Below are 15,254 nucleotides of genomic sequence, written 5' to 3'. Positions count from 1 at the left end.
TATTAATGTATGTGTGTGGGGGGGGGAGGGGTGTTATTAGCAAATCTTTATTATAGCATGAGTTCCAACTCCAGCTGCACCAGATGCATTCAGCTCATGCTAATTAAAATCTAGAAAGGGTTGGTTAAAAAAAACCCCAAAACATATGCAATCCTTAGCAATTCGTGCTATTTTATAGGATGACTATCAAGATAGGTAAACTTTAGAGCCTAAAATTTGAGTGGCTCCTTGAACAATTCCCAGAGAATAGTTGCTGTAGCTATGTTCATTAGATTATCAGATTGTGATTCTTGTGTGTTATGTCACATAGCAACCAATAGGCACCAGCATCCGCTAATCAAGTATGCCTCAGAACAAAGTTCTCAATCTTCTGGGGCCTAATGTACAAAAGCCAATACCCCATGCCACACATTCAGTTATGCCTGTTCTAACACACAATGCCATTTGGGATACTTTTTTGAGACACCGACTGAGTTATGGAGAAGTTCAAGCTACACTGTAGCTAGAGTTTGGATAATTGAATGGGAGGTGGGCACAGGGGATCATCATTAAGGAAGAAAGGGAAACCTAGAGTGCTAGTTACAAAAGCTTCGAATATCCATACGATCATGTAAATCAGTCCCTAGGGACCAACACTAGTGGGTTCTCAAGGTGGCAGCCACAAAGCTTATCTAGTCTATCATTCTAAGGACCTTAAGTGGCCACCGTAACAGAGACACATGCCACTGACATGCTCTATATGGGAATAATTTTTAAAAGTTAATTTTTTAAAAAGAGAAAAACAGAACTTTGTTTTTAGAAAAGAAAACTTCTATGCATAAAAGTATTCTTGGCAAAGGGAGATTTACTTCACATATGGAAGGAAAGACATTAATTAGATCCTAGTGTTAGCAATTGTAAAAATGGGCACATGGATACTAGGCAACCACTCCCTCCGCAGGAAAGAACGTTGACACTACAGTTTAACCGTAGGGTCCAGCATCACTTCATATTAGGACAATGCCTATAGGCCCCAGCTGAGATCAGGGTCCCATAACATGCTGTCCCTATTTGCAATATATTTTTCTATTAGCAATAGTTACATACCTAAATAATGTAACTCCAAAAAAAATGGATAAAAATGTAAAATGCACTAACCCACATTATCATATATTCTTCAAACTAACCATCTATTCAATATAAACTGAATAACTGGTGCTGCTTCTGCTGCCAGGTGAAAGTTCTTTGCTACCCTATGTAAGAAGTGATAGCAATGCTAGTGTATATTGGAGAATTTATTGACTACATATGTATGATAAGATAACGGATTGTGACTTTTCTCCACACAGATGCTTTAAACCACATCTTATTGTTAATACTGGAAATAATCTGGCTTTAGGTGAACTCTTTCTTTAGATCTGCTTTATTAAAAGGTGGCACATTTGTCATCATTATTTCTCAACTACTTCAGTCATTATTTGATAACATTTTTTAAATGTGTCCATTTGAAAAATTAAGATGCAAATGATTTTGGGCAGTCAAGGAATTTAAGGCTCATACTTGTCGTCTTGAGATCAGTGGAATTATTTTATCTGAAGAATAAATGTTACAAGGGACAAAACAAAATGGAGTGAGACATTTTTGAGCGATCATGCAAAGGGCACAGGATGGATTGGACTATAGGACTGTATCCCGAAAGAGGTTAAGAAGCTGTTTCAAATGAAACCATATACTAATTAATCCTGATATAAGAAAAAAAATTAAAAATCCCAGAGTTGTCTGAAAACCTCACAGATTTTCTTTGATATATCTAATTTTAGCCAGTTGCTGATCCAATCTAAAAAGAGTGAGAAATCAGAAAGCTAACTGCTAGGGACACTAACATGGCAGATGTGATTACAGAAGACAGAGGGTGAAGTAGGGCTTGAAATTAGCAGGGCAGGGTTGGCAATAGCTCTTGCTGCCAGCGAGATAGCATTTTTATTTTTTTTCTTCCTTGGAGTGTACTCTATAGCCCAGCCAGCTATCCAGTTGGGATTTGTGAATCAGCAAGATTTAAAAAAGAAACAACAAACCACACCCCACAACATATGAGGGAAAGGCAGGAACATCTCTTCAAAGAACTAGATTTTTAGGGATTTTTCCCCCCTCCCCTAGCACAAGGTCTCAAGAAAGCTGCAGCTCTCATGCAATGCGTAATGGGAGCTTTTCAAGTGAAACTTCTCTCCCCTCTACCTCCCAGCATTACAGTGGTCATCATGGAACTTTCACTATCTCAACCCCTGTATTGATATATAAGAAAAGTCTCAGGTTCATTTGTCAGAAGTGTCTTTCCAATTATTCTGTCTAGGGCTATCTTTTTCTCACTCTTCTGAAGAGTTGAAGGCTGGTTTTGTTTCTTGCTATTCTTGGGAGTTGACCCAAGGGTCTGATGGTATTCTCAGTGAGCAGAGAAACGTATTCTACATGGGTGGATTTTCATAATTATATGATTTTTCCTTGATTCTTTCACTCTATTAATGCAAATCTATTAACATTTCAAGCTAGAAATCAACAGAATGATTCTATACTTAATTTTAACTTTGTACTGACATTTCCCTGCTGATGTTCTAGCTTTGTCATGAATTTCAAGCCCTCTTGTGCCCAAAAATTAGTAATAATAGCTTGTACCTGTCGTTCAGGAATACCTTTATGCGGAGAAATGTTCTACAAGCACAGCCAAGTATTGCCTGCCACAGCATGATGATGCACCATTACTTTCATTTAATTTACTGCCCTCCCTGTTCCGCATGAGGGCGAGTAGGTCGTTCTAGCTGACCGCACAGCTATGAACTTGTGCTAGACAGGAGAACACTCTCTCTTTCGGCTTAAAGGGTGAACAGTCTGAAAAATTACAGTCCTATTTTCTGTGTTTTCAGACTTTATGCTAAAAGTGAAAGAACTATGAGTTAAAGAATCGAAGTATTCCCTTCTTTGCTTCAGAATTTTAAGCTTCCATTTAAATCATGCACATTTCCATAAGAATAAATCCTACAGAAAAGGTAAAACAACATCAGAATGAAAATCCATCATCACAAATTGCTAAGGCTCCATTGCATTTGTTATTCAACATGTAAAGTAACACACTTTTCTTTACTCAAAAATCTAGCCATTCAATTCACCAGTTTTTGAACACATTATTAGGAAGAGGAGCATGTGTGTAAATTAGATAGGATAACATTTTAATCATTCTGAAACATATCGTGTATTTATTATATATAGTTAAGATTCAAAGATGTACAGAGATGGGATGCCAATATCTGTTACTCACCAGTTTTCTTCTCCGTGTATCGTTTTCCAGCCTCCCTAAAACCAACCATCGCCCTGAAAAAAGCTCTGAGGACTGCCCAGCGGAACACAGCCACTGGATCAATCCCTATCATCCCACAGATAAAGGCATTCTTGCTGCTTCTTAGGAGAGCTACAATGTCCGGCCGCATATGATCTGTGTTTTTCTCCCGGAAATCCTAGCAAGAAAGACAAAAGGAGGGCTTGACTCTTCCTGTAATATGACAACTTTTTATTTATACTGTCCTCACTGTTCTTCTGCATGTGATAGCTTTCAAAAGCAAGACAATTTACTGAAACGTCTCAGTCCAACACACGTCTAATAAAACAGACATTTTAAAAACTGGTGCTTGACACCACAAACTTAATACTCTTTTAATGTGATTTTTTGGTACATAGTTAAACACTATAGCACCTATGTAGTCTCCCACACAAGCCGGGCCAGGTGCCAAACAGCTGTCAGGAGGATCTGGCCCAATATTTTTAGTGACATGAATGTCAATGGGGTCAAGTTTAAAATAATTAGCATGAGATTTTTAAATATGCCTCAGGGAGCTGGACTCCTAACTCCCTTAGACACCTGCGAAAATCCCAGTCGTAGTTATTTAATAGTAAAATGGCTGAAGGCAAAGAAAATGCACCTGGTCTTGTATTGCTAGTATATGAACCATAAACAATATACTGTATGTAATCTGGAGAAACCATGACCCCAAAACTCTGGTGATGCCATGCAAATCCAAGTTAATTCTACACACAGGCACTCAATTTGCATCGAGTTTGTGTCAGTTAATTAAGTTTACAAGGCTTTCCTCCAGCAGAATAATCATTTTAACTTGGCAGCGATCAATTCAGAGCTTCAGACAAGGAACATGAAGAGGAAGTTGCAACAAGAAGCATATTGCAAATTATATCTTTTGGTGTTTCAAAGGATGTCTGTGGGTATGTCTGCACTATACAATAAGTGCAGGTCTGTGGGATCTGGGCTTGTGGACTCAGTGTATCCAAGCCCATGCTTCAGTGTCCACACTGCACTGTATACCTGGGTTTCTTTGCAAGAATTCAAAGGTGTTTCCCCTGCAGTGCCATAATACTGTTAGGCAATTTTGATTATTATAATCTATTCCAGAAGTTCTCAATCTGGGGCTAGTGAACAGATTACCAGTTAGTAAGGGGGGAGGGATCCTGGCTAGCGAGGATGAGTCCCAGTATGGAAAAGGTTTAGAACTGCTGATGTATTTAATGCCAAGCAAGGTGGGCACTATACAGAAAAATACAAATCCCAGTTATTGTCCCAAAGAATTTATAATCTACAGCCCCAAATCTGTGAAGATTTATGCACCTACTTAGTTTTATGCACTGAGTAATCCTGTTGAATGTGCAATCTTAGGCCCCAATGAGAGAGAGTGTGTACAGCTAAGCATGTATATAAGTCCTTGCAAGTTTGGAGTGGAAAGCTACCCACAACACAAAATGGAAGACAACCAAGAGTATGGGTGGGAAGAAGCAGTACAAGGAGGGCGACCATACAGAAAGAAGGTGTGGCTGCTCTGTTTGGCTATGCTTATGTTTAAAAGGTTCTGATTATTGTCATTTTAATTTTTTTAAAAACATAGTTTGAAACTTTACACTTTAATCCACAATAAACTGTATAAATCCTTTGCCCCCTGTGATGCTGGCAGACCAGGTGCCAGCTCATGCCAAGGCCCCAGTCCTCACTGAACACTGACAAAATGCACAGCTGGAAACCAGTCTGGCTCACCTGTATGTTAGTATTGTTGAGCTAGATATTAGAGTTGTAAGGATGTGTTTAACGTTTAGACTTTATGAATAATTTGTAGGATTCTGCGTGCATTAGTCTCCCTTATCCATACCCCATGTTATAAAGCAATAGCAAATGTTTGCATTGTAAACCTTTGTAACCATTCATCACACAGGAAAGATGCCTTCTCTAATTCAAATGCTGGCTTCCTATTGAAACCAAATGAGCCATGGTGAGACATTAAAAGAACAAAGACTTTGTTAACTGAACTCTTCACCCCCTCCAGGAAGAAGAGACCTGTGCATTAACTCCTCCCATCAACTTGGGTTCTAGGGAGAAGGGCATAAAAATCCCTGACAAGGAGAAACTGGGTTCTTCTTGCTGCTTGGATTCTAAAGGGTCCAGAATCACGAGGCATAAGCAAAAGGACACCCTCCCCTTCCCCCAAGCTGTTTTGCCTAGGTTAGCCCTACAGGACATATGGAGTTTGCTTATTACTAAAGTTTCTATTATCTTTTTGAATCTAAGGCTGAAACTCATTTGTGGGTGTTACCCGCTTGAAGCTTGTAAAGAACTCTTATTTCCTTTTCCTAGTTAATAAATTGTTAGCTTTATTAAACGACTGGCTACAAGTGTTGTCTCCGGTGAGAGATCTAGGGTACAATGAGGGCTGCCACTTTTGGTTGGATGTATTCCTGGAGGTTTCATCCCATGACAATCTTTAATTAAAGATTAATCTTCAATTCCTGGAGACTCGGCAACCCTAGGTACAATTGACCAGGGGCAAGTGACTAGTCCTTTGGGACTGGGAGTAACCTGAATATTGTGATTTTTGGTATAAGGGACCATCTAATCACAGAGGCAGGCTTGCCTGGGGTGCTAAGGTTAGATCAAAATGTCCTAGCCTAGGGGACTGTCCGCGATTCCATGGTAAGGCTGTTACAGTGCCTGAGAAGTACACACTTGGCTAGTGAAATCTAATTATAGAACACACAACCAATTTGGGGTTTGTGCCCTATTTCCTGACAATCTGCCTTGAGGTTGGCACCCATGCTTGGGAGCCACTCCAGGCAGCCTGACATTCCCTATTTGTGCCTACCTCCTTCACACCAACACCCAGTTCAGCAACGTGCAGTGGTTTTACATTCAGACCACTGCTGCTATACAAAAAATCTTATCTGAACTCTAGCAGACAATAAAATGGAGTTAATTTTTACTCATCCACACTGCAGCCTTGGGTACAGGGGTACCCAGTCATAGCTATTATGCATTTTAACTGACATAAGTGTTAGTAAACAGCTGTTGTGACTGACCTTCACTCCGTATTTCACTTTTCCAGCATAGTGCTTTATGATAAAAGCAGGCTCCATCACGGCTGGAAATTCAATGTAAGAATTCCCCTCATGCTGACGCTTGAACTTGTCCAGCAGTGTTTGGTTTGTGGCTTGTGGAAAACTGGATAAAAAGGGGAAAAAATGAAGGCAGCTGTGAAGTCAAAGAAGAAAACCACACACCCTGTTGACAGACCATAAATTGTAATGGGGAACATTCTGCTTTTCTCTTTTCTGTGCTTACAGATATTATGCCCAGGACTGAGCTGCATTTGGCAATATATGTATGCTAACGTACACCTGTATATAAATACACACTATATGCATTCGATGAAGCTTCCAACTGCAGATTATCTAGTACAGCTAACTGGGTCTAGAATGAATCAATTGCAAAAGTGTAGTCATGCACGTAACTATTTGTAGTAATATATTCATAGTAGCATGATTATTTTAGATACCTGCCATTATCTAGAGGTCAGATACATTTGTCTTCAGCCTTGTGACTCAAAATGCACAACACATGAGTATATGGCATATTCACACATCTAGAAATGGGCTATTTTAGCTGCATACATAATTTCAGTATTTAAGCTTTTTACAGGTCTCAGTAAGAGGGCATTTTTAAAAAAGTTCACAGAGGTGTGTAAATAAAATCACAAGGCCCGATTTCACCCCACACCAGTTCTACACCAATGTTACTGATTTCAGTGAAGTTACTCTTGATGTACACTGGTATAAATGGATAGAAAAATCAAGGCCATGGCTTTTTCACAGCAAAATGTCAATTCACTGCCCCTTGAACTTTGTGTATTATTTGCTTGCAGTTGAAATGGCCTTTGTCCATATTTTAAAGCTTTATCAAACATTTAATTAAAATTGTATCTTTTAAAAAAATAAAATTCAAGTTAATCTGCGGTTCAAAAAATACTGCCCTGGACTGCTCTCCTCCATATCTCTGTATGGTGGAACCCTCAGCAGGCAGATCTTTCATTTCTTACATGGAGGGAATCATTTGTCTTTGCAGTACTGTCTCCCTGACTTTCTGGGACCTCTGGTGGTGCTCTGTGGGTCTGGGGTTCCATTCTGAGAGAGGCTGCAAACAGTGAGCAGGCTGGGAAACCATTCGTACCCTCTGAGGCTCTGAGGAAAGTCATTGGAAAAGTTAATACAAGCCTACTGCTGTATTCACTTTTACTGCGGGACTCCCTAGGGTCACTAGGGAAAGAGGATTGGGGGAGGTCCTTGAAAGCACACATGCAATGGAGCTGCACTGCCCTGGTACTGGGGGGCCCACTGTAGGTCGCTAGTGAGCCACCAGGTTTGAGAGCAGGCTTGTGGTTTATTCTAGAGAAGGGAATAAACCCTCCCCACCCGCTACCAACAGAATTATCAAGGAGAGACTTTGTCAGTGAATCCTACTAGAGACTTCTTGCCCATGAGCCTAGAAAGTTACATTTAGAGGATTTAGGCCAAAATTCCCACAAATCTGAGAGCTTGTCTACCTGGGAAGTTGAGCCGAATTAACTAATGGCTGGTCGACACTGAAAAGTTACATTGGCATACCTACGTCTCTCAGGGGTGTGGACAAATCTGAAAGATATCACTAAGCCAGCCTAACCACCAGCATAGACAGCGTTAAGTCGATAGAAGAATTCTTCTAGATATTGCCTCCTGGGGAGGCGGATTAACGAGAGTGATGGGAGAACCCCTCCTGTCGCTGTAGCGAATGTCTACACTGAAGTTCTGCAGGTGTGCCACTGTAGTGGTTTAAGTACAGACCTAGCCTAAGAGTATGCATTTACTGAGCACTAATGCAAACACATTACATCCCTGTCTGGATGCTCTCATTCAAAAGTAAGGGACCTTAGTCTGTAGCAAACTAAGGCCAGATCTGCTCTAAAAAGTTAAGTTGACCCAACTATCGTCGCTCAGGAGTGTGAAAAATCTACACCCCTATGCAACGCAGTTAAGCCAACCTAACACCCATGTAGACTGCACTAGGTCGATGGAGCAATTCATCTGTTGACCTAGCTACTGCCTCTGGGGGAAATGGATTAACTACAGTGATGAGAGAACACTGAAGCTGTGCTGCTGTAGCTGTTTCAATGTAGACATAGCTTAATTAACTTTAGAAGCAAACTAAGGCCACTTTACTTCTGAATGAGCACATCCACACAGGCAGTTAATGCACTTTAACTAATATTCCATAAATTCACCTTAACTTTCCTATGTGTAACTGTGTAGACATGCCCTGAGACACAGACCTGGCAGAAAGAACAGAAGCAAAGTAAAGGTAACCTTAGCTGTTCTTCCCTATGATGGGGAGACTCTTGATATAAGTAACATTTTTAGTTCATAGTTTAATTTTTTTTTAAAAAAATTCTCCACTGTTTGCATTGCCCTGTTAGATGCAAGCACTTAGACTAAAAAACAATTAAGAGGGCACTGAAATCATAAATAAGTAGAAATAGTGATTAGTGCGTTAGGTATCTTTCTGGCAAACATTACCAAGAAAGAGAAGACTTCAGCATAAACAACTGTGAGACTGCACTCTAAGCAAATACTGAAGAAAAGAATTTCCAACATTTCCCTTTAACAATACTAGATGAGGTAAGGAGATCTCTCTCTCTCTTTCTCTCTCTCATTTAACTTTCCTCCATGGCAACCTGAGGAAAAGCTCTGTGTAGCTCAGAAGCTTGTAGCTTCCACCAACAGTAGCCTTGCAGACTGTTTTCTCCTTTTGCCTGGTGCACACATAATTTGGGTAAGGCAGTGTGAGCCTTTGGAGTTTGGTGAACACATGACCGCAGTCATTGTGACTTTCAGAAATGGTTCAAAAAGAAAAGGAGTACTTGTGGCACCTTAGAAACTAACAAATTTATTTGAGCATAAGCTTTCGTGAGCTACAGCTCACTTCATCAGATGGTTCATACTCACTTGCTTTCCTCATCCAGCAGGTGGAGCAGTCCTGTTGGTTTCTTGCTGATAAGATTTATACAGCCAGAGTTATCTATATAGTCTATGTTGTGCCAGCTGATGCCTTCTGCTCTGTACTCCTCCTGGGGAAAAATCAAAGGCAATAAGAACAGAGAAACTGATTAAAATAAAGTTGGGTTCTGAGCTTACAAAACTCAGAAGTTCTCCTTTTCAAAAGAACAGAGAACAGTTAGTTCAGATGGTAATGAAGCAAAAGGATGTCCCTCAAAATGAAGATGTGGAGGAAGTTAAGGACCCTGAACATGCCATGTCTTTCACAGGTGCTCCATGGGAGAACTTGTAGGTAATGCCAAGGGATGTACTTCAAAGCCAAGAGCAAAAGCTGAAAAAAGAGAAGTACCAATGGTTTTGTTGGAAATTAATATAAACATTTATAACATGATGGAGCTAGTTCTTGGGATGAGGCCATGTCATTATTTTTTGGTTTGCAGAAGAATGAGAGTAAAACAGTTCTTTATTTAAATATCAGAGAAAACTAAAGCATCTTACATATTCAACCACATCGATCCTTAAAATTATTTTAATGGAACCAAGACACTTTTAGAAAGATTCTATTTGTCATTTTTTCCTGAGAGAAACAATTCTTCTCCCTATTTTCTCTCCTCTATACTGTGTGTTTACAGTATCCAACACTGTACCTACTGTGCATAAAAATATGTATAATACGATACACCCATCACTCTTCCATGTTTTCTCAGTTCTGCCTGGTTGCCCCAAAATTATGTGGTAAGTTTGCAATGCTGCCATGAAAATCATGCAATAGTTTACTGTCCACACTCAGACCCACGATGCAATCCTAAAACAAAGTCACAGAACACACATCCAGTAGAAAATATGGATTAGATGTGGGTTGCTTTTATCTAAATTTATTTATTTATAGAAGAAAACAATAAAAACCTTACTGTTTCACTGGGCCCCAGCAGCTAGGAAATATTGTCTTTAGGATTGAAAAGTAACACAAATAAGAAACAACATCCAACACCTTTGATTTCATTTGAGACACTATAGCACAATCTTGGTAGCTAATCTGTGCCTTGGACAATACTTTACTGCTTTGTTTTGATAACCAGTCACTATTTGTAATTTTATTTATATCTTTATATATCTGATTTATTCCAGCTGAGGATCTGCCCCCTAACTTCCTTTTGGGACTAAAGACTGTCTTTTATGGGCCAGATCCTCAACTGATGGACATCAACGAAGATCTGACCCTCCATCTTTTGAAAATAAGATGTCTTCTCTTAAAATAAAATATAGAAAGGTTTAAAACCATTTAGAGACACTAGTTGTATAAATAATTATAACACATTTGGAAATAACTGTAGTCCGTTCATAAAGGGTAATCTCCAGAATATGCTTATGCGTAAACACTTTTGAGTTTTGTCTCCATAGTAGACATATTTTTTAAACTATACAGTGTTGTGTATAAAGCAGCATGTATTTAAACAGTAGACTGGAACCCAGCCAAGTTTCTACTATATTTCTGTAAAGCAGTGTGACTTTTGTTGATTGGGTTAGATCGGGGTGGGCAAACTTTTTGGCCTGAGGGCCACATCTGGGTATGGAAATTGTATGGCAAGCCATGAATGCTCATGAAATTGGGGGTTGGTGTGCATGAGGGCCCCGGCTGGGGGTGCGGGCTCTGGGGTGGGGCCACAAATGAGGAGTTCAGGATGTAGGAGGGGTCTGATGTGGGTGGGAGTGAGGGCTCTGGCTGGGGGTGTAGGAGAGTGGGACCGAGGGGTTCAGGGATGGGGCAGGGAGTTGGGGCACTGGACGGGGTCAGGAGTGCTGGCCAATGGAAGCTGAGGGGGGCAGCGTGCAGAGCCCCCTGGCTGCCCCTATACATAGGAGCCCGAGGGGGGACATGCTGCTGCTTCTACGAGCTGCGCGGAGCCACGGCACACGTGGAGCGGGGCAAGCCCCGGACCCCACTCCCCGGCAGGAGCTTGAGGGCCAGATTTAAACATTTGAAGGGCTGGATGCGGCCCCCAAGCCGTAGTTTGCCCACCCCGGGTTAGATGAAGGAACAATTACTACAAAGCTCCCTAAGTAGCACGTAATATGTATTTTACAGGTTCCCAATCCACTATTACTGTGTTTTTCATATTGTTAGCAACATTTTTAACTTAAGTATACAAGCTAAATGAGTTCTTTAAACATTTTCTTAAGCATGATCTGTACATATTTAAAAAAAGAATAACTTTATAGTTTTTTCCACTAACTAAAGCCCCTCGTAAGCAGGGGAAGGGCACTCCACAATATTAATCTACCTGAGAGGCAATGTCCAGCCATTTCATTTCTGTCCAGCAAACAATGCATATGAGCATTTTTACTGGAAGCCACTCTGCGAAGTCCAAAGGCTGTAGTATGATTTGCTGAAGAGTAATACGCATGAACGTACTTGAGATCAGGAAACTTAACCTCTAGTCCTGTTTCTTAAGAGTACACCACTCTTAAAAAACATCTGTGGTCTGTCAATAGCTCTTGATACAGAATTGACAGGGATGATTACTTTATATAAGAGAGTCTGTGTATGTGAGAATGAACGAGTGTGAGGTGTGCAAGAGATTCTGTCAAGTGCTTTGGGACATTTCTCAATAGTTTTTAACGATGACATCGCAAGGGGGTTGTGAGTTCAATCCTTGAGGGGACCATTCAGGGATCTGGGGCAAAAATTGGGGATTGGTCCTGCTTTGAGCAGGGGGTTGGACTAGATGATCTCCTGAGGTCCCTTCCAATCCTGATATTCTATGATTCTAAGAGCATTCAGGCATGAGGTTGTTTTGTTTTGTATTCAATAGAAGCTCATAAGATTAAGTCTCTTTATATATTGTTTTGGTTTAAAAATGGAGGTTCCCTGAGCAAATAGCGAGAACTGGCAGACTTCCCCACAACTTTCAGTCAATCACTGGGCAACTCAGCTCTCACATGAACGGATATCTGGTTTCCTATTAACAATGCTGTACCAAGAACTGGGTGGGAACTGGATTTTCCATTTTGTGGGAAATTCCATGACAATTTTTGTTTTCATTCCAGAGTGGAACAAAAAAACATGCATTTCAAAATTCCAAGAATGAACGAAAGATTTAAATGTTCCATTTTGACATTTCATTTTTTTCAATGTGTTTTATAATATGAAATAAAAGACATTTTGTAACAAAAAAGTAATTTCAAAAGTAAAATCAAAATATTTTATTCCAAAAATGCTTTCTCTTTTCCTAAATGCAAATTCACTGAAATCAACAGTTATGCCAAATGTTTTGCTTTTGATGAATCTGCATTTTCCACAGAAGTTCCATCAGAATATTCCCACCCAACTCTAGCTGTGCATTGTTGATACAATAATAACTGCAATGTAACTAAACCAGATCACCTAAGCAATGGGAATAAAGTCTGAAGGATAACGTTTAATGTACAAAACATATAATAAAGAAAAAATCCCTGAAAAATGTTGCATTAGAATGAAAGAATTTTAGTATTTGAAGATCTCTATACAATGAGCAATGGAATCACATTATAGCAGAGAAGTCGGAAAACAAATACAAATTGCTGCTAAACTATAGACAAATCTTTTGGTTTTTACATTTGCACTAGTAAGTCAGTGAATCCTGCAGGACAGTAAGGCAGAAAAAATCCTGCCAACCTTGAGGGGACACACATTTCTTCAGTAAGTACAAGTTCTTCTTGTATGTCTGTGCATGAAACATTAGCAAGAATGGGCATCATCCATCAACTGCCTGCTTCTGACAGCAACTTAATCAGAAGCAGCACATATGGCTTTCCCTCAGACAATTTAATTCATTCAGGGTTATTTCTCTCTACTATACTCGGAGCTCAAATATTAGGAACTACTGCTGCAGTAGCATTTAATTATAAAAGAAGAGGCTTTTTAGCTATGACTGTGTGTGAGTGGCGCACGTTACATAACCATGAAATAGATCTCAGTGAAAATGACTGCATGCCTAGCCACGTGTTTAATCCTAATAAAAAATAAGCACTTATTCAGCACTTCCCATCTCCAAACTACTTTGCAAACATTAATTAATTAGTTCTCACAATGTCTGTGCAATTTGAATAAGTACACTCTCTATTTTATAAGAAGGGAAACTGAAGCAGAAAGACTGATTTACCCAAAATCAAAGTCATTTTAAGAATAAAGATTAGAAGTCAGGTGGTTTCTGGTTTCCAATTCTATGTGCAGGGGACAATGTTCCCATCTCCTTCCTTGCCCCTCCCCTAGCTATTAACTATTAAAATGTGTTTTCCTTGGTGGCCAGCCCTCTGTGGAGAAAGAAGTGGTTAGGGACTATTTAGAAAAGCTGGACGTGCACAAGTCCATGGGGCCGGATGCGTTGCATCCGAGGGTGCTAAAGGAGTTGGCAGCTGTGATTGCAGAGCCATTGGCCATTATCTTTGAAAACTCATGGCGATCGGGGGAAGTCCCGGACGACTGGAAAAAGGCTAATCTAGTGCCCATCTTTAAAAAAGGGAAGGAGGAGGATCCTGGGAGCTACAGGCCAGTCAGCCTCACCTCAGTCCCCGGAAAAATCATGGCGCAGGTCCTCAAGGAATCAATCCTGAAGCACTTACACGAGAGGAAAGTGATCAGGAACAGTCAGCATGGATTCACCAAGGGAAGGTCATGCCTGACTAATCTAATCGCCTTCTATGATGAGATTACTGGTTCTGTGGATGAAGGGAAAGCAGTGGATGTATTGTTTCTTGACTTTAGCAAAGCTTTTGACACGGTCTCCCACAGTATTTTTGTCAGCAAGTTAAAGAAGTATGGGCTGGATGAATGCACTATAAGGTGGGTAGAAAGTTGGCTAGATTGTCGGGCTCAATGGCTCCATGTCTAGATGGCAGCTGGTATCAAGTGGAGTGCCCCAAGGGTCGGTCCTGAGGCCGGTTTTGTTCAATATCTTCATAAATGATCTGGAGGATGGTGTGGATTGCACTCTCAGCAAATTTGCGGATGATACTAAACTAGGAGGAGTGGTAGATACGGTGGCAGGTAGGGATAGGATACAGAGGGACCTAGACAAATTGGAGGATTGGGCCAAAAGAAATCTGATGAGGTTCAACAAGGATAAGTGCAGGGTCCTGCACTTAGGACGGAAGAATCCAATGCACCGCTACAGACTAGGGACCGAATGGCTAGGCAGCAGTTCTGCGGAAAAGGACCTAGGGGTGACAGTGGACGAGAAGCTGGATATGAGTCAACAGCGTGCCCTTGTTGCCAAGAAGGCCAATGGCATTTTGGGATGTATAAGTAGGGGCATAGCCAGCAGATCGAGGAACGTGATCGTTCCCCTCTATTCGACATTGGTGAGGCCTCATTTGGAGTACTGTGTCCAGTTTGGGGCCCCACACTACAAGAAGGATGTGGAGAAATTGGAGACAGTCCAGCGAAGGGCAACAAAAATGATTAGGGGTCTGGAACACATGACTTATGAGGAGAGGCTGAGGGAACTGGGATTGTTTAGTCTGCAGAAGAGAAGAATGAGGGGGGATTTGATAGCTGCTTTCAACTACCTGAGAGGTGGTTCCAAAGAGGATGGTTCTAGACTATTCTCAGTGGTAGAAGAGGACAGGACAAGGAGTAATGGTCTCAAGTTGCAGTGGGGGAGGTTTAGGTTGGATATTAGGAAAAACTTTTTCACTAGGAGGGTGGTGAAACACTGGAATGCGTTACCTGGGGAGGTGGTAGAACCTCCTTCCTTAGAAGTTTTTAAGGTCAGGCTTGACAAAGCCCTGGCTAGGATGATTTAATTGGGGATTGGTCCTGCTTTGAGCAGGGGGTTGGACTAGATGACCTCCTGAGGTCCCTTCCAACCCTGATATTCTATGATTCTATG

The 15,254-nt window shown here is 40.8% G+C and overlaps 1 protein-coding gene across 7 annotated transcripts in view; it reads right to left on the bottom strand.

Moving 5' to 3' along the window:
- MYO9A (myosin IXA) overlaps positions 1-15,254 on the bottom strand; it is a 452,172-nt gene that overhangs the window by 94,277 nt on the left and 342,641 nt on the right. For all 7 annotated transcript variants that reach the window (XM_077828555.1, XM_077828556.1, XM_077828554.1 and 4 more), the window contains 3 exons: positions 9,334-9,455; positions 6,379-6,520; positions 3,290-3,485 (listed from right to left, as the gene is read on the bottom strand). In XM_077828555.1, the coding sequence (XP_077684681.1) occupies positions 3,290-3,485; positions 6,379-6,520; positions 9,334-9,455 (460 nt within the window). The remainder of the gene's footprint in view (positions 1-3,289; positions 3,486-6,378; positions 6,521-9,333; positions 9,456-15,254) is intronic.

This window comes from Eretmochelys imbricata, chromosome 10 (genome assembly GCF_965152235.1).
Source record: "Eretmochelys imbricata isolate rEreImb1 chromosome 10, rEreImb1.hap1, whole genome shotgun sequence".
NCBI classification, from domain to species: domain Eukaryota; kingdom Metazoa; phylum Chordata; order Testudines; family Cheloniidae; genus Eretmochelys; species Eretmochelys imbricata.
Note: the sequence above shows the minus strand (reverse complement) of the source record. Positions and strands in the feature narration are given on the sequence as shown.